The 26899-nt window shown below is 35.5% G+C and overlaps 2 protein-coding genes across 2 annotated transcripts; both read right to left on the reverse strand.

The window, feature by feature from the left end:
• Nucleotides 1-411: 411 nt before the first annotated feature.
• On the reverse strand, nucleotides 412-26899 carry LOC121997215 (casein kinase 1-like protein 2). The gene is made up of 14 exons (XM_042551508.1): nucleotides 26764-26899; nucleotides 26596-26636; nucleotides 22462-22531; nucleotides 22230-22378; nucleotides 21697-21792; nucleotides 21510-21580; nucleotides 3434-3495; nucleotides 3262-3325; nucleotides 3097-3181; nucleotides 2887-3013; nucleotides 2658-2740; nucleotides 2512-2572; nucleotides 1747-1889; nucleotides 412-1108 (listed from the first exon to the last, which is right to left on the reverse strand). The coding sequence occupies exons 1-14, from the start codon at nucleotides 26837-26839 to the stop codon at nucleotides 836-838; spliced, it is 1401 nt and encodes a 466-aa protein (XP_042407442.1). The 5' UTR covers nucleotides 26840-26899; the 3' UTR covers nucleotides 412-835.
• On the reverse strand, nucleotides 8112-11746 carry LOC121997214. The gene is made up of 4 exons (XM_042551507.1): nucleotides 10663-11746; nucleotides 10441-10559; nucleotides 9982-10336; nucleotides 8112-9896 (listed from the first exon to the last, which is right to left on the reverse strand). The coding sequence occupies exons 1-4, from the start codon at nucleotides 11684-11686 to the stop codon at nucleotides 9727-9729; spliced, it is 1668 nt and encodes a 555-aa protein (XP_042407441.1). The 5' UTR covers nucleotides 11687-11746; the 3' UTR covers nucleotides 8112-9726.

Consider the following 26899-nt stretch of genomic DNA (forward strand, 5'->3'; position numbering starts at 1 on the left):
CAAAAGACTCCTTAAATTAAATTTCACATCTTTCTTGCATAATTTCTGTATTCATTCGTTTAACTTATTTAAACAAAAAAAAAATGTCACCGAACCCACATTCACTTAAACCATTGTCAATTATCTATCTTAAATTTTTTAGTTACAAAAAATTTTATTTAGTTTTTAACCCCCGTGGCACTCAGCATCCCTTAGAGAATCCCAATCATTTGTAGCCACAAACCCAAGTAAACGCTTAGGATAAATTACGTTTCCTTTTGTTTTTTTATTGCAATTGTTTAGATTAACTGTGTTTATAGGTTTTGGAAGATGGTAGTATGCTTTTTTGTGCAATTTGGAAGGGAAGGGAAGGGAATATTACAAAAACAATTACCATTGCAAGAAGAAAAAAAACTCTCCGAGACACAGGACTTCTCTGCAATGCATTCTGCTGGTAAAAGACAAGCTTTAAAGGTGACACGTTCAAGTATATAACCAAACATGTAAAATTCCGAGAATAACAAAAAAAATAAAAATAAAAACGTCAAGATAACATAATGGCAGAGCATCTATAACATAATGGCAGAGCATCTATGACTAATAAAACAAGAAGAAACTATTCTTATTCCAACTTCAGCATATTTCCTCAACAAATGCGCATAATTTCCTTTGATGATTGAACCACTTGCTATTCCTTCAATCTTTTGGAGGGGCGGCACATCAAATCAGCAGTCAAAGTTTCATAGCAACCAACTGTGTCCTTATTATAAGATTCACACCAAAGTGTTCCTTCACTTTGATCTCTAGAGGAACATCACACCAGTCGAAATTGCAGCAGAAGTAGCAGTGACTATAACTAGTTCTTCTCTTTGCTATCAAAATGAAGGCCTTCAATGCCTTTCAGCGCAGACTCGTAGTTCTTAATTGCTGACGGTTTCCTTCCAGATGTAGATGAAACAATTGGAGAACTTCTCTGGCCACTTGAAACTTTGTGGTAAGTCACTGGACTCGCCTCTGCAGTGCGAGTTCGAGATTGATCTGCATCAATCCCCACAATGTCTCGACCACCAGAAACAGCAAGTCGCCTTGAGGATCCACTTGACCATCCCATAAAAGTAGAATCGGAAACCTATGCACCCAGTGGGAGTGTTTAGGAAGTACACAAAACTGAATGTCATCTTAAGAAGCAATAAAATGGTGCATGTGTATATTCTCTAAAAACAACATAGCAACCCTCCCAATCGACCATAAAGTTATAGGAGGCTTAAAACATGCAACAAGTAATGATCAATGGAAGAATAACGATAACATAGAATAGGTGATTGGATAGTGGTAAATTATGTACTAGCAGTGTATCTGGTGGATAGTTGCAAACCTAAAATTAACAAGTGAACCAAAACTAATTTTGTAAGCCCATCATACAATCCTAACTCCTGACAACTTTTGAACTGGGAAGCATCAGGAACAATCTGCGTTTCTATTGCTTTTGCAACTGAAATCCTACCTCAATTTTACAATTTTGGTCAATTCTAGTTTGCAGGTATCAATTGTGTGCGATCAGCACAAAGTTCATGCATGCACTAATTAAAATCCAAGAATACAATTTTATATGTTAAAAGCTCAGCAAGAATATATGTTTTATCTAAAAATTTCCAGTGTCATAACGCCTGACATGGTATTGTAGGTAGAACCACGGTTTCAAATACAATACCAATAGGTGTACGAATAAAGGAGAAAAGGAGCAAACCTGATACCTCTGTAACTTACCATAGCATCTTTACTGGCAGCTGGATCATTTGCCATAGGGGCCTTCTGCTTGGATAGGTTGCCAATATTTACAGCTAGAGATGCTCGTCCATGACGGGAAGGGTCAGTAGCCAACCAACCACCTGTCCGTCCTTCCTCACCACCTAAAATGCAATCATCCAAGTTTTATCCCTCCAAATTATGAAAATTAAGTACATTGGTTTCAACATGTGGCAAAAGGTTACTCGCTCACCCCAAGCACCCCCATAGCCTGGAGTAAATCACGGTGACCAAGAGGCCTCTCTAGGTGGGAGGAATTTTATTCCCCGAGGAATTGTTCTCTCGGGGATTCGATCTCTACTCTCATGTGGCAATCTACTACTCAACTACCAACACGGCTATGCATGTAGGGGCAAATTGGTTTCAACATGTAGCAAAAGGTGACTCGCTCACCCCAACCATCCCTCACTGCTGGCCCCACAGTAAGAAAAATTGATTTCAACATGATAGCATGACTTGTGGATTATGAAAAAAAATGGATCGTGATTCATCTAATGCGATCAGAGCTGGCCACTAATAAGAGTATTTTTCAACTTAGCAATCCACTACTAAGGCACTAGCCAACACAATTGAGCTAGCTAAAAAGGTAGACAACAAGGAAAAAAATTGAAGCTGAATATAGTAAGGAAAAAAATTGAAGAAGCTGAATATAGTTTTTTCAGAAGAGTAAATATTAAAAACAATCAATTGTAACATTATGTAAAAGAAAAACATGTGGCAAATCACCTGACTGCCTATCATTGGCGACAGCAGGAACCAAGCCAGAGCTAGGTCCTGCATTTGGACCCTACGAAGTAGAATATAGTACAAAAAGTTTATCAATTCGTTCAGGAATAGAAAGATGAATACACAGCACATGGATTTATACTTACAATAGCATATGGAGGAGCACCAGCTATCTGAGATTGCTGATACTTTAAAATAGTCCAATCAAACACATAATCAAACTGAAAACCTGCAGAGAAACCAGGAACATGACTACTATAAAAAAAATAATTTATACTCTAGAAAAGACACTGCATCTTCAATTATCCATCATTGTTTCATCACTAAACATAAACACAATCTTGAATTTTGACATCAAAGATAAGTGAAATCAACCTTCCCGAATGAATAGTTCCCGATACAATCTCTTAAGATATGCATAATCAGGTTTGTCCTCAAATCTCAATGAACGGCAATAATGGAAGTAAGATGCAAACTCTGTAGGATATCCCCGACATAAAGCCTACAAGTGTAAACCACTATATCATAATTATAAATAAGGTAATAGAGCATGAGACTTCAAAGTAATCATAGATTATAATTTGCCTCAATTGATGTGGCCACTTTTTTTTCACTAATTCTTTCATATTTCTGCTTCTTCGTTCCTGCTTTTAGACCTTGCCAGGGAAGGCTGAAGAAAACATGTACAGCCAACTGGTTTCAGTTTGAGTGGTGGATAAGGGGTAAAAGGTTTCTAACAAATAGACCAACCTTCCTCTTAAGAAGTACATTAGAACATATCCCAGAGATTCCAAATCATCCCTCCTGCTTTGTTCTTATAAGAAGAAAAGAATAGTCAGATGGCCAAAAGATGACCACAAAGAAGATACTTAGAGGAGTTCCTGTAACAAGTCTAGATTATACAGAATGATTATTCTTATACCTATGCCAAGATGTGTATTCACACTTGCATAACGGGCAGTCCCAGTTAAATTTTTGTTCTCTCTGCATTAGAATATAACAGTAGATGAATCAAAAAACTAGACACTTATAATCTGCCATTAATGCGCTATGTTCAAAGATGAAATTATTCATGTCATTCAAAATCAAGTGAGAGACTTTTCCTTCTTTTTTCTGGAAACCTGTCAGTGTGAAGATATAAAACTAGATTCAACTTCCAAAATGTTAAAGCATGTAGGATTTAGACACTTTAGTATGCCAAGAATAATACTTAAGGCTATGGGAGATGGGCCAACTAAACAGAAGCAATTAAAACTCAACAAAATAGTGTTTGTCCTTGATACTTCAAATCAAGATTCAAAATTTCAAGTTGTGCCAAAGTTTCATCCTTTAATTGGAACAATATTGTTTTGGTATCGTGCCAATGTTTAGATACATGGTGCTAATAATGAATTAAAGTTGAAGGAGATGAAGAATAAGGAGACACTGTCAGTAGCGAGTATAGTTTTAAATCTTGTAACATTCTGGATGAAACGGTCTAAATATATCATTTTGGTAAATTACTAAAACTTGTTACTACTCAAGACAAACAATGTATTCTTCTTTTGCTCCATCTCTTTCCTCCTTCAACCTCCAATCTATCTCACTGATCCTATGCATTAGAGTGTCGAAACGAGACGGAAACAGTATGTTTCCAGTCAAAGATCAAGACTACAAAATAACTCGAGATTTTGAACCTTAGTGCCAAGTGATATCGAGTTTCGGTGATTTATCGGAACAATACGTTTTGACGGCACATACACGATTTCAAACAATGCTTCAAATGAAAAATCAATAACAAATCTAAAAAATAATTAAATCTAACACCGCCATGACAGCTATCACAAAAAAGATATGCAAGTTTAACTAATTTCACATACACTGTCTAATACTAAATGGGTATTAAAATACTCAATGTATTTTTTTGCTGTGGTTTGATCACAACAAATAGACAAGTATGCTTACTAAAGTAAGCTTGGAGCACAGCTTCGAAAGTTGACTGGAGTTGACTGAGTTCAACCAACTTGACAAGGGCCTTCGGACAAACAGTGTACGGCAGTGCACTATGTTCAGCTAAGGTGAATAACAAGATGGTTCTGGAAATCAAACCTTGAGTTCTACTTGGTAGCCCAATTAGGTTGTGAAATAACCAAGTGAATTGGAATGGGCCAAAAAAAAAAAGACAATCCAGTGTACGAAGCTCCTTCCAATGTGGGGTCCGGGGGAAGAAAAGGTGAAAATAAATAAGGTTGAATTGGTGAGGGGCAACAAGTTGTTGCTTATAGATCACATAGATCCTTACTCTCATCAACTGGAATAGGAGATCGATTGTGAGGTTCTTGACAATGTTATACCTGGCTCCCTTAGTTACAAGCCTCAAAGTGAGTGCTTGAGAATTTTATGTTATGATGCATGACCCTCTACGTAGAGCCAGCTTGTCAATTTCCCTTTATCTGTAAACAACTTGACCAGAGACATGTCATCATTGTATCCATTGTTAATTAATCCCCCCAAATCACCAAGCTTACTTTTAATTGCCCACCTAAAGTAGGTGCACCTTCCCATCGATGCTACATGTTGGTGGGTGCTACACCCACATCAATAGATCCCCTTATCAAGTTCCATGAGAGATTGCACAGAACTTGATACAAAATATTCCCTTTGATTTATCCATTATTAACACCCACAGGCAGTTCCCCCAATACCTCTCTCCTCTTCTCTCACCTCACTAACCCATTTCTGAAATATAGAGTAGTGAGATTAAACATTTTAAAAGATTCTGCAGAAAATTTTTGCTGGTTCTTTCCCCTGCTTAAACCTTCATCCTCTGCAAGTATTTCTCTCACCATCTCTCATCAATTTATCTAGTTAAACTTATTCATCAAAAAAAAAAACTAGTTAAAGTTACTTTAATTGTTACTTCAGATCTATCCTTTGTCTTCACCATGCTTAGTACTCCACTCATGCCACATTATCATAGCAATCACCACTCCCTCTGTAGGTCCTGTTTCTTTCTATGTCCTCATTAGCATAGCCTACCTAATTATCCCATTCAATGCTGAGTTGGACATTAAAAAGGTACGTTCCCATTTCATCAGAATTTACACCCCAAACCAATTCGCCCAAAGTGTACTCAGTTAAACTGAGTCCCCCAAGATAATTCACCCTAACATGCTGATGGAGTCAAAGATGGAGACCAAGAAGTAGCATCCCATTCTACATCTTGTCGAAGACCCATTATGCCTCAATGGAATCTCAATTACAAGAGCTAGAGCTAAAAGATGAAGTAATTATTGGGCTATTAAAGATGTTAAGGCTGAATCTACAATTGAAGCATATTTGAAAAAGCGGTCATACAGCTTAGTGAACCTAATTTAAGCCCTAGATGAGCTTAATTAGTCACTTAATTCCATTTGTATGTCGTGGAGACAATTCTAATATGTAGGCCTAATTTTTTCCTTTATTTGGTTGTAATGATGAATTAAACACAAACTAGCTAAGTAGTCTACTTAAGCCTTTTAAAAATGGGCTTACTTTTATCCTTTTAGGGTTTTTAGGTCGCCCTACCAATGTAACTTTTCTTGGTTTTCAATCCAAAAGCATAGTGAGGCTCACTTGTTAGTTCTTCATTAAACTAGAACTTGTCAAGATAATCTCTTATGGCGTTCATAGAACTTATCAACCTAAATCCCAAGGTTGTGGCATCTTCTATCTCATATATCTAAGATTTGTGCTTTGTTAAACATTGGGTTGAGAAATTATCATCCATCCTATCAATGTAACCTTTTTTTTGTTTCTTTCTTCAATTTGTCGTGGGTTTATGAGACTCTATTCTCATCAGGTTCACATCACATGCCTTCAAGTGAACAAGGTTCCCATGGAGCACATTTAAATGCCTTGTCTAAAGTGTTTCAACTCAATTGATACATTTGCATTGAGCCACTTTGACAGAAGTGTTTCTAACTCGATCGAGTGCTTCCTTCTTCAGGTCATTCATTTCAAGATGCTTCTTGCAACTACCTCTACCCTTTTCCATTGGCATTTTATTTTATTTCATCCATCCAACAATTACATTCACCAATTTTAGCCTACCTTCGCATTATGGATCTTCAGAATATGCTCAATGTAGAAAGATTAAAATTCTCATTTAACTTTTGCACCCTCTCCAAATAAGTTATTATAGTAACTTCCTTCAAATTTATCATATATCTATTTCACAACCAATTAAGAGTCAACTAACGCTCTCAACTCTATGTTGGAATTGGTTATCGATTTGATTGATCATTCGTGTGCTCGTCTACAAAAGATTAGTACACAACGGAAATCAACACAAGAAACGAAACACAAACACAATAACACGAGATTAGACATGGTTCAAAACTCATGTTCATATTCCATGGTCTAACGTCCTAGCGGGCATCACCACTATACCTTTCTCCTTGCCAGACACCTTCCAGGTTGAGAAACCTTTTACAACCCTGGTCTTTTACAAGAAACAACAACTAAATACAAAAATAAGAATGAAAATGAATACAATATAAATAAACTATTTACATAAAAGATCTTTGCTTTGCTCGCATTGTGATTGTTTTAGAATATCTCCCGAAGGTCTAGAATGCAATAGCACTTCCCTTTAAATCTTCCAAGAATCGATGTTGAAATCCTCCACGAAATCCCTCTTTTATAGGATTCAGGTCAGGTCTGAAAACCGCTTAATAGTCGACTACTAGCTCCCATCATTTTGCCTGAATTTAAATGTTGTAGCTACAGAACTCTTTTCAACTAGTATTGGCCATCAGTCGGAGTTCAAAATTTTATGTTCACTACAACAGTACCATTAGTCGATTGCTCATATTTACAGCAAACCCCCTTAAACCTCAAACTCAAGGTTTAGGGATTCATCAATTAATTAATAATCCGTAAAAATCGATTGATATTTCTATTTCAACCTTACTAAGGTTGAACTTTCACTTTACCTAGTATTTGATTGACCTCAACCTATAACGACTTCTTTTGCTTGTTGGCCTATTGGACTTTACATAGTATCTAATCAACCTTAATTTGTCGGGATTTCACCATTGCCTAGCATCCGGTCAACTTTGATCTACAAGGATTTCACTATTACCTAGCATCCGATCAACATTCACATGTCTAGACTTTCCATCTCTAGCGCAGTGTTCTAAATGGGGGTTGAGGCGGCCGCCTAGGCGAGAGGCGGACCTCAACCACACCGCCTTAAACCGCACCGCCTTATATTTAGGCAACAGTAAAGTATTTCCGATTCGGACTCTGGTGACGCGTCTAGACGCGTCGCCGGGCTCAGGCGACACCAAATGTGTCACACATCTGGCGATGTGTTCAACGCTGAAACACTGAAGCCAATCGCCGAACAGAATAGGTTTTTTTTAACTTAGGATTTAATCGAAACTTTAGATTAAAAATTTTAATCATGATTGGGATAATTTAAATAAGCTTAATTAAAGTCCAATAAAATTATCCTATTAATTTAATATATATATATTTAAAAAAAATAGTATTCTTTATTTTAAAAAATATATATTTAAATTAAGAAGGGGAGCCTTGGCGCAACGGTAAAGTTGTTGCCATGTGACCAAAAGGTCATGGGTTCGAATCCTGGAAACAACCTCTTGCAAAAAGCAGGGTAAGGTTGCGTACAATGGATCTTTCCTCGGGACCCCACATGACGAGAGCTTCGTGCACCAAGCTGCCCTTTTTTTTATTTATTTAAATTAACTTTTTTATTTTTAGTTAATATATTTTATAGTAATGTTTTATTTTTGATCCTTTGTTTAATTTTTTATCCTTTAATTAATATATTATTTAATTACGTATTAAAATAGTAAATAAATTCAACCTCCTAGGCGGTCAATGATAACACCGCCACTGCCTATAGCCATTTACAGCACTACTCTAACGTAATATTCAATCAACCTTGACCTACCAGGACTTCTCCGTTGCTATACACCGGGCCCTTCTTGACTTATTTAGACATCTCTCATGGTCAAGATGTCCAATCAACCGTAATCCACTTGGACTTCATATCACATGCCAAGTGTTCGATCCTCTATGACCCACTTGGACTTCATCTTTATCAACTATTTGTTCATCTTTCAACCGTCAAGTGTCCGATCCTCCATGACCTATTTGGACTTCACCTCTCACGTCAACTACTTATTGGACTTCCAATCGCCAAGTATATGATCAACCCACTTAAAAGTTCAACTTTGAATCTAAACTCTACCCTCAATTTTTGTTCTCCTCCTTGTTTAGCACTCCCTTTACTTTTTAACAAAGAAATCCCCCCTTGGAATGCTTATCCAATCACGTGGAGGTTAATGATAGCTAAATACCTAGAAGTACACTTGGGACTGAAACAACCTGAATTAGTCAAATCTTACTTAACAATCGGCTAATATATCTAACAATCGACTTAAAACCACATCAATCAATTGTTATTTCTAAAATAATCGATTGTTATCTTTGTTATTAGATAATCTGAACATTTAGCATGCTGAAATTTAGAAATGCATAAGTAATTCTACGATTTTCGATGAAACTTCATTCAGACATTACTTATGTCAATAATTTTCTAAGAAATAACCTATCATTTGTAAAGAATTACACTAAATTAAAAATCATTGAATCATTCAATGTTTCATTCTAACTTTGTATCAACATTATTAATGATTTCTATTAACAAATAGATTTCACTAAGATTTTTCAAAATAATTTTGAAAACACTATTCAAAACAATTTCCAACCATGACATAACTTGTGCATTAGCTTTCTCCATAATTGGTCGATGCAAAATCACTGACTTGATGATGCTTAACTCATGTAGATGCACCATATCAACCTCTTGAACTTGCTCATCATCCTAACATCTCACTCGCTTGTGTCTAATATATCTCAATACACAAATTATCCTATGGTTCTTGTATATGTAAAGTTCTTCCTAGATATGGGATTATACCAGTGTTTTAAATCGCGTAGCGTTGGTTCATAGCGTTTTTGTCTTGTCATTGCGTAGCGTAAATAGCGTAGCGTATAGCGCAAGCTTTTCGTGCACGTCAATGTTTAAATTTTAAAAAATAAAATATACTTATATAAGTAAAATAAAAATAACATAATCTAAAATTAATCATAATAATTCATTACATGTCAAAATATCTCATACCAACAATTTAAAAAGTCTTATAATTAAAACAACACAACTTAAAAATAATCAGTATCATCCAACTCTATATCACTATCATCATCAATAGTGTCTATGGTTGGAAAATTTCCACTATCAAAAGTTGGAATTACTCCATAATTTTCAGCATCAAGATGATTATCTTCCACATCAACAAGACTCAACCTTGCTTGTTTGTCTTTGCTTCCACCTATTATATAAGAGATACAACATTTAAGAATCAATTATAGATGAAGTAGATATAAATAAACAATTTACATATGCTTAGTGCTTACTTGAATTTTCAGCAACTCTTTTTTTTGAATTCGTAGGAGGAACTTCAACTATATCCTCAACATCTTCGACTCGCTTATCTGAGTCGAAAAGACTTTCAAAGGTAGCAGATGGCACACTCACAATAGGATCACTTTCAAATAATTCATCATCTTCAAGCCATTTAGTAGTTACGGGGAGAACTGGACCTTCTTTCTCAGTTATCCATTCGTCATCTGAATTAATTTCATCAACTACAATGGGATCAATCTTGTCTCTCCTCCTAATACTTCTCTCCCTAAGCTTGAAGTTATATTTCACAAACACCAACGCATTCAACTTTGCATGTTCAAGCCTATTTCTCTTTTTTGTATGAATCTAATATTACAAAAAAGAAAACATATATATATAAAAATAAACAATGATATGAAAATTATAAAACAATTAAAATTCAAGTAGAGTTAGAAACTTAGAATACTCACCGATTCAAAAGTGCTCCAATTTCTTTCACATCCCGAAGCACTACAAGTGAGACCAAGCACTCGAATTGCAAATGTAGTAAGCTCGGGTGTCTTACTTCCAAAACGTTCCCACCACGAGACTAATAAGTAATAACATTAAAAAAAATTACAAGAATGTATATAATTTTAAAATATGAATGCTAGTATAATTTTACAAGAACGGTTACAAGAAGAAAATTTTACCCGGAGTTCGCAACATTCTTGTTCGTTTTGCTATTGGAGTTCCAAATTCTCCTTCAGCTTTATCATATAAGTCCAATTGGATGTCTGCTTTAAGACGATCATCAGAAGACAACATCCTATCCATGCAAGTATACAATCCATCTCTAACTTCATCACAATAAGAAAATCTTTCTTCATAACGCAATTGTGGATTCAAATAGTACCCGGCCGCGTGTAGAGGATGATGAAGTTGTGGAGTCCATCGTGAATCAATTTTTTTCCAAATGGGTTTGTATTTTCTGTCAACTCCCCCACAATTAAATTTTATTGTCTCTTTTGCCTTATCCATAAGTTCATAAATATATCCCATGGCCGATCTCTCCTCCGAATCAACTTCCCTTAACACACTTACAAGAGGAACAACACTCTTAACACAAAATGCAACATGTGGCCAAAAGTTGGGATCATTAATAACAATTCTCTTCACGACCTTCCCCTGAGTTGTTTGAGATAGTGGTGAACTAACCCAATCTTCGGAAGCAAACATTTGTTCAAGTGGCCTTTTAACCTTATACATACTCTGAAGAGTGAGAAATGAAGTAGCAAAGCGAGTAACAGCGGGACGGAGAATTTCTTTACCGTTTGTATACTTTCTCATCAAAGAAAGTATAGTCCCATGACCATAAAGGAACTTCACAACCATCTTAGCATGCTCAATTGTGTCAGAAAAAATCTTCAACTTTGCAATATCCTCCAACATTAGATCAATGCAATGCGCCGCACAAGGTGTCCACCAAATTCTATGTCTAGTCTCCATAATTTTTTCCCCCGCCTTAATGCAATTCGAAGCATTATCCGTGACAATTTGAATTACATTTTCCTCTCCCACCTCATCAACAACATCATTAAGATATTTAAAGATCAATTCCCCATTTTTAATAGAATCTGATGCATCAATAGATTTCAAAAAGAAAGTGTCGGCGGGACTATTTACTAAAAAATTGATCAAACTTCTATTCTTTCCATCCGTCCAACCATCGGACATAATAGTGCATCCATATTTTTTCCATGCCTTTTTATGCTCCTCATATATTAGGTTGATGCCATCAACCCCGCCTTTAAGTATCCAAGTTCTTAACTCATGCATTGAAGGAGGCTTGAACCCTCTTCCATATTCTGCAATGCCCTCAACCATAGGCAGCCAATAAGGATCATTCACAACATTAAACGGAAGTGCGGCAGAGTAAATAAAACGACCAATTCTACGCTTCACATCAACCAACAAATCTTTTTTGTATGTCGAATTTAGAGTTGATTGTCGAGGTTCGGAACTAACAAACCCATGAAGAGTACCTTTACCTTTTGATTCACCACTACCAGAACATCCAATTGAATTTCCCCCTACACTTCCAACTTTTGATGATTGCGTACTCATACTTTGGGGACCTTCACCGATCTCTCGTAACAATTCAGTTTGTTTACTTTTAGATGCTCTAATTTTGTCAAGTGATTCTCTAATTTCTTTCTTAATATCATCCGGAACACTAACACAAGGTGCAACCCCTTTATGAGTTTGAGCTAAATGTTCCTTCAAGCGAGTAATCCCTCCATTCGATATATGATGACAAAATTTGCACCGAACAATTTTTTCCCTTCATTTTGATAACAATACTTCCAACCAATATCTTTTTTATCTTTTTTTGATAAATTCGTAGACATTGCAAATTCTAACTAGACAATCAAAATCCTAGAAAAACAAAAGAAAAAAATCAGAATAAATAATTAATTAATTAGAAACAAATCAGCAAAAAAAAAAAATCAATCCAGGGCATCTGGATCGATCATTGCATCGATCCAAGGAATTGGATCGATCCAGCGATCGATCCAGGGTCGAACAGAAAGGATCTGGATCGATCCAGCGATCGATCCAGGGTCTGGATCGATCCAGCGACCGATCCAGATTTCGAACAGAAAGGATCTGGATCGCTCGCTGGATCGATCCAGATCCTTTCTGTTCGACCCTGGATCGATCGCTGGATCGATCCAGATGCCCGAGTTCTGGAAATCGCGAAATCATTTTTGCTCCTTCGAGAAAAAAAACGAGAAGGAAAACCTAAACGAAGAAAACGAAAGGAAGGAGAAAAGCTTACCTCCAATCGCTGTCCCTCGCCACCACTCACAGGTCACCGCTCGCTGCTCGCCGATCGCCGCCTGTCGCCTCTGCAGTCTGCCCTACCTTCGCCTCTGCCACAGTCACGATTCGACTCACCTTTGCCCTAGCTATTGGTAAGCAATTTGTAATTTTAGCGCCCGCTATGGGGCGCTAGGGCATGATAGCGCACGCTATGTGCGCTATCGACGCTTTTGTCCCGAATAGCGTGGGCTATTCGGGACAATCGCGATTCAGCGAACGCTCTGCAGCGTTCGCTAGTCGTAGCGCGCGATAGCGCGCTATGTAGCGCGCTATTCGCCGCTATTGAATACACTGGATTATACACAACTATCAAGGTATGTCTAATTTGACCCTCCTACCTAGAATGTCAAATAATGTTTATTTGTTCTTAATAACAAGAAAAAAATCAATGCATGTAGATGAACATGACATATATAAAATGCTTATTTTTCAAAAAAAAATTATCAAATTTAAATGATGCATGCATGTCATGGCATGACACTATCAAATTCACGTATTAAGTTAGATAAACAAATATCATGGCAAGATCTAATGAACAATCATATATGACATAATATCATGGCATGTATCATGACACAAAAGCATGGTAAGCATAAATAAAAATGACATGATTATAAAAATATATGTCTAATCTAAGTGTCATCATCTAACATTATATCGAATATAGAATTTGACATAAACGGGCCAACTCATTCGAATGTGTCAAAACCCCAAACTTGGTATACTTTTGAATTTTATCATATCATGTCATTTGCACACTCTAAAAATATCTTTCAAGATAAGCTTTTAAGTTTCATTTTCAAAATATCACTCTACCTTGAAAATACCTTAAAGTGTTAACTTTACCTTGGTTGGATTAACTACTCTTCCAATCTAAGTTGACTCATCCTATACTCATCTAGTGTGAAGGGATCACATTCTTAAAAACTCAATACCTATTGAAGTTCCTTAGGTATACTAGGTACTAATTAGGGATTAGATTCTCTCCTAATGACTCTTCTAGGCTTCTTAGAAGCCTTTGTCACCGGGAATAGCGTTCCTTGCAGGCTTGACTCCTTACCTAGGGATAGTTCCATAGTCATATGGAACCCTATGGTATAAAGCCATACCATCCGTAGACTTTGATTTGTATCTCAAACCCTTCTTATCCTTAGATAGTTCTTGCCTACCTAACCCCATATTTTGTTTCTTAGACCCTTTAACCTAATTTGTCATCTTTTTAATTATCATTCTCCAATTTATTAAGTCTTGATTCGAGGCTTATTTTCTTTTTCTAAATTCTCAATTCTTGATTTTTCATATCTAGCTTGATGATATCTTTTTCTAGACATATGTCTACCTTTCTTAAGTTTCATGTGTTTAGGTTTATCATTTTTCTTATTTTCATGATAGGGAGCACTTGAATCGTAATATTTAATTCTAATAGGCTTCTTATCATAAAATAAAGAAATTTCATTATAAAATGATACCTTGGGTTTTGCTTTAGAAACTCTCCCTAAGTTTGAGCTTCCTCCTTTATCCTTTAGTTGACTTCCTTCCCCTTGTACATTAATTTAAGTAATATCCTCATTAGCTACACCAGAAACGCACAATGTGTTATTTGCCCTTCTATACCAAAGATCCAACTTAATTTGGTTTCTCCGCCATAGCCTTCTTCTTTGTTAATTTTGGGCATTTTCTCTTACAATGTCATTTTTCTCTTGAAGAAAATAATGTAATTTTTATTTATATCAATTGATAATGTTTTACCTCCATAAGTTGGGCTCTCTAAACTCGTCAAGATGGCACTGGCTTCATCGATTCTGAATGTTGAGCATTCCTCTTGTTCCGTTGTAAACAACCTATCCTCCCCCTCAATCTTCCACAATTCCTTGGCATCCCCATACGCATCTATCTTGCACAAAATATTATTAGACACTTAATTAGTCAAAATTTTAATTACTTTATCGTTTATCTCATATTTTTGGATTTGCTTCTAGGCCCATTTTTTTTTCTTGAGGATTCTTCCTTTACTATGCTTTAGAACTTTGATCCCTACCATCAATGTCAATCGTGATGAAATGTTCCATCCATGATTTTTAATATTCAAAATTTTCTATTCCAAACAATGGAGGTATTCACTTGTCAAATCTGAATCCGTCTCGAACGTCCATGATGAAATTACAACTTTTCTTTCTTCCTCTAGCATTGTGCTCTTATGAAAGTCAATCCGATGAAGAACGGTCTCGCTTTGATATTATTTGTTGGTATCAAAGGACTCAAGAATGCTATTGTTTCTTCTTCCTCTAGCGTTGGTATCCTTTAGAATTTCGATCCCTACTATCGATGTCCATCATGATGAAATGTTCCATCCGTGATTTTTAATATTCAAAATTTTCTATTCCAAACAGTGGAGGTACTCCGATGTCAAATCTGAATCCGTCTTGAACGTTCATTATGAAATTGCAACTTTTCTTTCTTCCTCTAGCATTGTGCTCTTATAAAGGTCAATCCGATGAAGAGCGATCTCGTTTTGATATTACTTGTTGGTATCAGAGGACTCAAGAATGTTATTGTTTCTTCTTCCTCTAGCATGGGCTACTCTAGCAGTCAATCCAGTAAAGAGCAACCTTGTTCTAATACCACTTGTTGGGACCGGTGACGTTGTGAGAGAAGCTGAATAATGATCCTCTTCAATTTGATTGATTATTCGTGTGCTCGTCTACAAAAGATTAGTAGGTAGCGGAAATAAATATAAGAAACGAAACACAAGCACAAGAACACGAGATTTTTTCGTGGTTCAAAACTCCCTACTCCACGCCCTAATGTCCTAGCGGTATCACAACTATGCCTTTCTCCTTGTCAGACACCTTTCGGAGGTGGAGAAAGCTCTTACAAATATATTCTTTTACCAGAAACAATAACCAAATATAAAGAAAAAAATGAAAATGCATACAATGTAAATAAACTATTTGCACAAGAGATCTTTGCTTTGCTCATATTATGATTGCTTTAACATGTCTCTTGAAAGTCTGGAATGCAACAACACTTCTTTTCATATCTTCCAAGAATCGACGTCAAAATCCTCCATGAAAATTCTCTTTTATGGGGTTCGAATCGAGGTTGAAAACTGCCTAACAATAGATTGTTAGCTCCCATCAGTCGATTGTTCTACATGAATTCGAACGTTGCACCTATAGAATGCCTCTTTCCAGCTCAAACCATAACAGTCGACTGCTATTCACCTTTAGTCGACTGTTGTCGCATCAATCAAGTGTCTCAACCAAGTTCAAAATTTTTATTCGTTGCAACAGTGCCATCAATCGATTACTCATACCCAACGATCAACTTATATAGCAAACCCTTAAACCCTGAATTCAGGATTTAGAAGTTCATCAATCAATCCCCTTAAACCCCTTTGAAACCCAAATTCAGGGTTTAAGAGTTCATCAATAGATTGTTAGTCTATACTAGTCGACTAAGACGTTATTTCAGCCTTACGGAAATTAATTTTCACTTTACCTAGTATCTGATTGACCTCAACTTATTAATACTTCCTTTGTTTAACATCCAGTCAATCTTAACCTACCGGATCAACTTCACCATTACCTAACATCTGGTCAATCTTAACCTGCCAGAATTTCACTATGACCTAGCATCTAGCTAACCTTGTCTTACCGGGATTTCATCATTTCTTAGAATCTAATCAATCTTAACCTATCGGGACTTTTAGTCTCATGCTTAACATTTAGTCAACCTTGACCTGTCAGGACTTCTCCGTTGCCAAACATCCAATACTCGACGTGTTTGGACTTCCCTCATTATAAAGTGATGATCAACTTTGACCCACTTAGACTTCACGTCTCATGACAAGTGTCTTATCCTCCATAATCCACATCTTCCATAACCCACTTAGACTTCGTCTTTGTCAACTTTATATTAGACTTTAAACCACCAAGTGTCTGGTCCTCATGAACTTTACCTCTTATGTTAACTCCGAACTTCCAATCGCTAAGTGAACAATTAACCATGACCCACTTAGATTGTCTTTGTCAACTTTTATTAAACTTTCAACCGTCCGGTGTTCGATCCTCATGGACTTCGCCTCTAATGTCAACTCCCTATTGAACTTCCAATTGTCAAGTGTCCGATCAATGGTGACCCACTTGGACTTCATCCTTGCCAACTCGTGACGAACTTTTAACTATCAAGTATCCGATCAACAGTGTCTCACTTAGGCTTTTCCACTATCAAATATTTAGTCAACATTAACTTACTAGACTTTTCACTCTCACGTCAAACATTAGCGCTTGGTCAACTTTGACCCGAGATCGACACTCTTCATTGTTTGCAATCCTACTCCACGGTTTTTTTTTTGTTTAAAAATTCCTCATAGTGGTTATTTTTGCAATTAAATTTTCCAAAAAATATCTATTTTTTACCAATTTCATTTAGAATACTAAATGAAATTAAGTCATCTTAATAACCCAACACAATATTTGTCCCTCTTAGTGTTTTTAAAAGCAAGCGCTTCACTCGCTTAAGCGACGCGAGATGCAAGCACTACGCTTCAGAGACCTCGGAAGCGCACGAAGTCTTTAAAGCGCATGCTTTATTAGACTTTGTGATAAAGCGCGAGGGGTGCGCTTTTGCGCTTCAGAGAAGTCCATTTTTTTTGTTTGCCAAAGTTATTGAATTAAAAAAAAAATAAAGGCTTAAAAGCCCTAAACCCTACCGATCTTCTCTCGAGTCTTGCCTCTGCCCCCCCCCCCCCCCCCCCCCCCCCCAATGCTAACTCCATGCCGCATCAGCCAAGGTGAAAAGATTAAAGCCTTAAACTCATCTTCTCACGCCTCTGCCTCCCGTCTGCCTCTCGCTATCTCCTGTCAGCCTAACAACCACTGCCAAGGTGAAAAGGCTTAATGCCATAAACTCATCTTCTCTCGCCTCTGGCCCTCTGCCTCTCACCGCCTCTCATCTTCCTGGCCGCTGGCACCAAGGTGAACCTCTGGCCCTTTGCCTCCCGTCTGTCTCTCGTCAACTCTCGTCTGCTTGGTCATCACCACCCATCCACCTAGCCACCGCCATATCTTCTGTTGTTTTCCTCTCCTATTTGCTTCCTTAATATTGGTAAGCATCTTATTTTCTATTAATATTTTTTTCTGTTTTGTATTTTTTTAATGATTAACTATTATTGATTTTAGTTGTGGTTATTATTGATTTCAGTTATATCTTAATCCATGTTAATTTATTTCCTGTTAATTTTTTTTTCTGTTTTGTATTTTTATTGATTGACTATTATTTATTTTAGTTGTCTTAATCATGTCAAAATACAATAATTCTATTAACTCGAAATGATATTGCTAGAAATTATGTAACATGTTCATATCTTAAAAATTCAAATATTGTCGATTGTATTTTTTTAGTAAAATAAAAAATGGTAGGAATTTATCGACACAAGCTACATTTAACTGGGGGCAATAGAAATGTGAAAGTTTGTCTGAAATATCCCGAGCATGTTAAAGAAGAAATTAGAGAGTTCATGCAAAAAAAAAGAGTAATTTGAAGAATAAAATGGATGATATTCCTTATTCTAATGATATTGTTGATTTGTAAGATTTGGAAAAATATGAAATGATCTTCAAACTAAAGTGGAAGGGAAATGACCAATATCCGATCAAAGTATCCATCCTATGGTCCAAGGTAAAAAATGTAAACAAACTGAAATATGTGCAAAAATTAAAGGACAATTTGATAAAAATAAAAAGAAGTTCAGAGATATTGTAGTTGAGAAATTTGTTGCATGTATGATGCCATAATTGCTTTCAATGTTGTTAAACATGATTCTTTTGAGTCTTATATTGAAGCTATTGGGCAATTAGGATCTGGAATGAAACCTCCATTATATCATGAAGTGAGGGTTAAGTATTTAAAGGAGTTAGCAAATACGAACTCGCTTCTCAAATCCTACAAAGAAAATCATGCTAAGTTTGGGTGCACAATCATGGCAAATGGGTGGACGGATAAAAAGGGTAGAACTTATAAGTTTTTTGGTAAATGGTTCTAAAGGAAGCATATTTATTGAATCAATTGATGCTTCAGGCTATTCTCACACAACTACTAAGTTGTTTAAGTTACTTTATAAATTTGTATATCGCATTGGAGAAAAAAATGTGGTTCGGGTAATATTTTAAATTTATGCTACTTTCAATTAAGAATTGGATCATATTTCTAATTTTTTTTTACTGAATTTACATTTTTTAAGCCATCTTCTGAAAAATCGATTTCCACACTTGTACTGTGCAACTCATTGTTTAGATTTGTTGCTCGAGGATATATTCAAAATTCCTCATCTCAGAAAATTACATGAGCAAGCGTCGATGGTATCTGATTATATTTACAATAGACCATAAGTATTGAGCATTATGAGGAAGTTTACTAGACAGAGAGACATGGTAAGAACCGCAAAGACACGTTTCTCAACCTTTTTTTTTTTTTACTATAAAGCAGTTTCACGGACAAGTAAATCTGAGAAAGATGTTTACATCTGAAAAGTGGACAAATAGGCAATTTTCTAAAGTGACGACCGGAAAGCATGTAGCAAAAGTGATATTAATGCCTTCATTTTTGGAAAAAATATGATTTTTGCATTAAAAGTTAACAGCTCATTAGTGAAAGTATTGTGACTGGTAGACTGTATAAACCAAAGAAGTTATCGCTACTTCATTTAACAATAATAAAGAGAAATATCGTAGTATTTTTGAATTCATTGACAAAAGATGGAACGTTCAACTCTATCAACCTTTGCTCACAATCGGATATTTCATGAATCTGGAATTTTTTTACTCAAATTCTGACATAGAAAATGATGCATAAGTGATGGAGGGTTTGTACACGTGCATATCTAGATTGGTGAGAGATGAGGATTTACAAGATAAGATTGAATCAATTGTAAAAATACAAGAAAGCAAGACTTTTTGATTTTCCAATGGCTATCAGACAGAGAACTTTAAAATCACTAGATAAATCCATAAATAATATATTGTGCAATATCAATATTGGATGGTAATAAAGTTAATCTTATATGATTTTGTATTTCAAGCTGATTGGTGGTTTTCTTATGGTGCATCAACATCGAATTAAAAATATTTGCAATGAGAATTTTCAACCTCACATACTCTTCTTCAAGCTGAGTTTTTTTTGAACATGTAAGTCAAAAATTTTTAATAATAATAAAATTTATATTATGGACTTAACTTCTTACTTTTTTATATTTTCGCAGATATATTCTAAGCAAAGAAATAGATTATCTCAACAACAATTGAATGATTTGGTATATATCACTTTGAGGCGGAGATATGACATGCGAGATAAGATCGACCCTATTACTTTGCCATAGATAAATAATAGTAATGAATGATTGTTAGGAAAATTGGATGATGATAAAGACAATGATAATGATTTTGTATATGAAGGTGAAGATTTGCGTTGGAGTGTGTAGCACGAGCGTCTGGGGTTGGTGAAAGTGAATATGGCTTTCGATCTCAAAATGCATCTACTTCAAAAGGAGCATCATCATCTGCTGAAAATAATCTTCAACATGAATTAGTCTTATAGACGAAGAGAACAATTTTGATGATGAAACTGAAGAAGATATTGATAGGCACAAATCAAGCGAGGGAGCTAATGATGAAGATTTGGACAATGAAGATGATTATTTTGATATTTGATATTTCTTCTATTTAGTTTTTTTATGTTTTTTCCATAGAGTGTGCGCTTCGCTTGCGCTTTAAGCCCCAAGACCTTGAGTGCTTTTTGTGTCTCGCGCTTTTGACAACTATGATCCCTCTATATCCAGTTTATACATAATCAGAGGAAGTATGAATATAATCCAAATTGAATGCCCTTATATAATTAGCATCAAAGCAAGTTTGAATATAACTAAATCATATGCTCTTTAAAGTATTCCAGCAGCTTCCTAGTTATTATCGCAAGTTTGTGCACCAGTTTCTCCAATGGGGCACAACTCAACTTATCCCCATTAAGTGCATGGCTCACACAATAGACTAGGCACTCCGATCCAACTTCCTTCTTCAGTACTAAGCCTAGAGCATGTACCAACACTGATAAACATATGTGAGGTGATGAAATGAACTGTAAATAGGGTTCAGGTGGAGATGAGCGCAACGAATATGGTTGAACCTTGTACTTGGTATGCAATCGTAGACCTCAAAATGAGTGCTCAACCACTGATGGAAGGGCAGATGGCCCTCAAAGTGGAGTCAACTTGTCAGTTTCTCTAACAGACCTTCAATAAGCTTGTCGGAAGACATGTCATCATCTTATTTAGTCCCACAAATTTAATTCCATGTTACCACTAACTAACATTTAAGATGTGTCACACCATCTCCTTGCTGCTTCAGTTTAGTGGGTGGCTACACACAAATCATATTTGATACCAGAAAGACAAATAAACTAAAAATTTTCACAAAAAATCACAATTAAAATTCATCTTTACTAGCAATGAACTGATAGAGACAATAGATTACCCGTTGGAAATTTCACTAAGTTTGTAGCTTCTTTTGTAAATAAACTTCAAGGCAATAAGCTAAATTTTTACATGTCTGCCGGCTTTGAACATTAATAAAACATCAATAGCACAAAAATTGTTCTCATGAATTAAAGTATATCTTACCTATAGGGAATATGCTGATGAGTTGAAGTGTCCCTGTACTTCTTGGCAAGGCCAAAATCAATTATATATACCTGTTCAGAAATGCAAAAATATGTTACTAAGCAAAATATAGAACCAATAAGCAGTATAAATAAAAATGAAGAATAAACCCAACTAGTGGTGCAAATGAAAAGAAGAAATCACAGACCTGATTAGCCCGTCTACCAAGACCCATGATAAAATTATCTGGTTTAATGTCTCGGTGGAGGAAGGACTTTGAATGCACAAATTCCACTCGATTTAACTAAAGCAAGACACCTAACCAAGTCAGATACTACAACAAGGCGGTTGATATTCAGATCAAAGTTAATTATCAAAGCAATTAATGTTCAATCTATTGAAGCGAAATATTAAGAGTATTGATTTTAATGCAATAAAACAAGGTTATCATAAGATATTTCAATTGAAGGACATTGTCCCATGATTGACAAAATAGAATGAAGGACCTTAACTCTGCAGAGGAGAAGCAAGAATATGATAGACATCCACAAAGAGAAGAAAATTTCACATACATAAACAGAGGGAAAATTGAGGAAATAAGTAATATTTTAGGTATAGATAGCAAAAAAAACCTATTATAATGGCAGTTGCAAGGATTAACTAAGCATGTTCCAACAACAGAAAGTATGGTTGCAATTTTATCATGTCAATTGAGAAACACAAGCTGCATAAATGGTATACCATTTGATCTGCAAGCATCAGAACAGTCTTCAAAGACAGCTTCCGACTGCAAAAGTTGAACAGGTCTTCAAGACTTGGTCCTAGTAAATCCATTACAAGAACATTGTAATCGCCCTCAACACCAAACCATCTCACATTAGGAATTCCAGCTGATGAGGAAATAGGAAAAAAAAAAAGTGAGAAGAGACTTGAAAACTGCTTGAAGCATGAATCAAAGCAAATTTTCCATTACTTCCTCCTTGCAGGATCCTATACAGCTTTGATTCATAAAGCAGCTGAGGATGCTTAGTCTTGACATTCTCCTGTTAAATAGAAAAACACATAGCAATGAGAAAAAATATTCAAACCCTGACAATGTTAATAAAACTTTGTGAATGTTTGCTCCACAGAGATGAAAGGAAATTATTTGTTAAAATAAATCATCACTAATCACCAAGTAAAATAATTTCCATGATTCACACATAATCCAAATATAAGCTTAAATCTTGTCATTAACTAAACAAACAAAAGTTTAAAATCAATAGATTAGATCATAAGTTTAACAAAGTTTAGCTAAAATCATGGAAGCTTGCTCCACAGGCTCCATGACAATGTTTATTACTTTATTTTACTTTGTGAATGTTAATAAAACTCAAAGGGTTGAGTCTTAGATTTTAGCCCATGGAACCTCATTCGTGTCAATATAGGAAAACCAATCTGACAATCTTGCACGCAGCTAACAGAAGTTTGCCAAGTAAAATCTGCCCCTACTGAAAGCACGCCTGCAAGTCTAGTTCATGACGCAAAGGCCAACCAAAAAGGCTTTATTCATTATTCATATAACATGACTTTTAGCAAAATATCAGTAACCTGAAAGACATTTCTTAATGGCATTTATGAGGTTAAATGAACTCCGCCCATGACGACCGGTCATGGCCGGTCCCAAGCCCGGATAAAGGAGGAGGGTTGCGTTAGGTTGTCAGCCAACGTCAAAACTATGGCAAATATTCAATGAATGGATTCATTAAACTATCATGCTAATGCTAAGTTGTTCCCCGGAAGGAACGCGTTGCAGGGTCCAACTGTAACGTCTCGGCAAGGACCGCTACATCTCCAGAACTCGGGTGTAGTGCTAAATATGCAAGAGTTCGCGTTACAGGGTCCGATTGTAACGTCTCAACAAGGACTGCTATATCTCCATGAGAACTTGGGTGTAGTGTTAAATAGGCAAGAGTTCTCACACCATAGGTTGGATAAGAACAAATATGATAGAAAAACTAATAATCTAAGATTTGGAACATAGAACATAGGAACTCTCACCGGTAAATCAATAGAGGTAGTAGATATGATGATTAGAAGAAGAATTAATATTTTGTGTGTACAAGAGACAAAATGGACAGACGAGAAGGCAAAGATGATAGAGAACTCGGATTTTAAGTTATGGTACACTGAAAAGAGTAAAACAAGAAATGGAGTGAGTATTATTGTAAATAGTTTGTTAAAAGATGAAGTTGTCCAAGTAGTTAGAAAATATGATAGAATTATAGCCCTTAAGATAATAATCGCGAAAGAAACTATGAACATAATTAGCGTATATGCACTACAGGTAGGATTAGATGAAGCTACCAAATCAAGGTTTTGGAAGGACTTAGATAAAATATTACAAAATATTCCACCAAATGAAATGATTTTAATAGGAGGTGATTTAAATGGGCATATCGGAGTGAAAAATGAGAAATATGAGAGAGTACAAGGGAGGAATGAGGAAGGGAAAACTATATTAGATTTTGCGATAGCATATAACCTTATATTAGCTAATACGTTTTTTAAGAAAAGAGAAGAACACTTAGTCACATTCAAAAGTGGAAATAATAAATCGCAAATTGACTTTTTTATGGTTAGGAAGAAGAATAGAAAGATTTGTAAAGATTGCAAAGTCATTCCTAAAGAAAGCTTAACTACCCAACATAGGTTAGTAGTGTTGGATATACGCCTCAAACATAATATTAATAGAAAGAAAATATATACGATTCCTAGAATTAAGTGATGGAAGTTAAAGGATGGGAAGCAAAATATATTTAAGGAAAAGATAGAAGTACAAGCATTTGGTGAAATATACGATGACTCTAATACAACATGGGATAAGATGTTATCAAAGTTGAAAACAATAGCTAAGAGTGTACTCGGTGAATCAAAGAGACATGCACTACTAAGTAAAAAATCTTGGTGGTGGAATGAAAAAGTACAAAAGAAAATGAAGGAAAAACGAATACTTATAAGGAATTATATATTTGTAAGAACGAGAAAAACTTAAAAAAATATACAATAGCTAAGAAAAAAGCTAAGAAAGTAGTGAGTGAAGCAAAAAAATGAAACTTTTGACCGATTATATCAAAAATTGGATACAAAAGAAGAGGAAAGAGACATTTATCGAATAGCTAAAGTGAGAGAAAGGAAAACAAGAGATCTTAGCTAAATAAAATGTATTAAAGATCAATGTAATAGGGTATTAGTAAATGATGGAGAAATAAAAGAGCGGTGAAGAGATATTTTCATCAACTTTTTAATGAAGCTTTAGGTGACCAACTTAATTTAGGTAATTTAAGTAGGTCAAATGAGCATAGAAATTTAAATTTTTATCGTAGAATTCAAACTTCAGAAGTAAAACAAACTTAAAATGAGATGCACAATGGAAAAGTTGTTGGATCATATGATATTCCGATAGAGGTATGGAAGTGCTTAGGATAACAAGGTATTGAATGACTTACAAAATTATTTAGCATGATATTGAAAACGAAAAAAATGTCTGATCAATGGAGGATAAGCACTCTAGTTCTCTTATATAAGAACAAGGGAGATGTACAAAATTGTGTAAACTATAGGGGTATAAAAAAATAAAAGAAAAAAAATTAAGGAAGGAGACCAGTGACAAAAAATCAATTTGGGTTCATGCCTGGAAGTTCGACAATAAAAGTTATACATCTTCTTAGACAATTAATTGAAAAATATCGGGAGCAAAAACAAGATCTACACATGGTATTCATTGACTTAGAAAAAGCTTATGATAGAGTCCCACGAGAAATTATATGGAGAATTTTAGAAAAGAGAGGTGTTAGGCTGTTAGCGCAACATATATTGAACTAATTAAGAATATGTATGAGGATGTAACAACTAGAGTAAAGACTTCAGACAGAGTAACTGACGTATTTCCAATAAAGATAAAGTTACATCAAGGATTAGCTCTAAGTCTTTATCTTTTTATACTAATTATGGACGAACTCACTGCGCACATTCAAGACATAGTACCGTAGTACATGTTTTTTTGCAGATGATATTATTTTGGTAAATGAAACACGTGAAGGAATAAATGTTAAACTAGAATTTTAAAGAAAAACACTAGAAGGAAAAGATTTTAAGCTTAGTAGATTAAAGACAAAATATATGGAATTTAAATTTAGCAATATTAGAAGTAATGAAACAATTATTAAGATAGGAGAGGACGAGTTGCCCGGAACCGAAAGATTTAAATATTTAGGATCATTTTTGCAAAACGATTGAGGGATTGAGAGAGATGTCTTACATAGAATACAAGTAGGATGGATGAAATGGAGGGGAGTGTCGAGTGTTTTATGTGACTGTAAAGTACCTCTTAGACTCAAAGGTAAGTCCTATAAAACCACAGTTAGACCTGCTATGTTATATGGAGTTGAATGTTGGGCTGTGACTCGAGCACATGAATAGAAGATGAGAATTACAGAGATGAGGATGTTAAGGTGGATGTGTGGACATACGAGGATGGACAAAATAAGAAATGAGAACATTAGAGAAAAAGTCGGAGTTGCGTCTATTAAAGAAAAACTCCGAGAGACACGTTTAAGATGGTACAGACATGTACTTAGACGACCAATAAATGTTCCAGTTAGGCGATGTGAAACTATGATAAACATGCATATCAAATGAGGAAGATAAATACCAAAAAAGACTTGGTTAGTAACAATAAAATAAAATAAAATTTATTTAAATATAGATGATGATATAATAGAAGATAGAGCTCAATGGCGTAAAAAGATTCATACAGCCAACCTCATCTAGTGAGACAAGGCTTGGTTGTTGTTGTTGATGTTGTATTTATGAGGTTAAATGAGTGAACATTAATTAAATATGTTAGCCAATACCCAACATATCTAGAAGGACAAGAGTCACTCTCAGGAATAATCAGAAGAACATTGATATTAACAATAATTATCAAACGAATAGCTAAAATTATCAAACTAACCAACAGCAATGTAAACAGAGGAAAAGTGCATCACAAAATCCAGTAAAGAGTATGTATTTAAACCAACATTCCAAGAGCATAAGCTCATTAAATCACAGGAGTAATACGTACGAGTTTAATTGCGACCTCCTCATTGGTTTGGATATTAGTACCTGCAAACAACACGGCAAGTAGAAACACCTTCAAAAGAGCAAACTTCAAGAATTGTAGAAACAGAAAATCCATAAGGAGAAGCTCAAGAGAATCGAGGGCAAACATCCAGAAATATGACACAAATACCTAAATAGATCTCGCCAAACGAACCGCTTCCGATCTTGCGACCAAGGCGAAACTTGTTCCCAACGCGAGGCTCCATCCCACCAAAGCCACGACCACCCCCACCCGATTCAAACCCTTAACCCTGGGAGCAAAAAAA

The sequence above is a fragment of the Zingiber officinale genome, chromosome 6A (assembly GCF_018446385.1).
Source record: "Zingiber officinale cultivar Zhangliang chromosome 6A, Zo_v1.1, whole genome shotgun sequence".
NCBI classification, from domain to species: domain Eukaryota; kingdom Viridiplantae; phylum Streptophyta; class Magnoliopsida; order Zingiberales; family Zingiberaceae; genus Zingiber; species Zingiber officinale.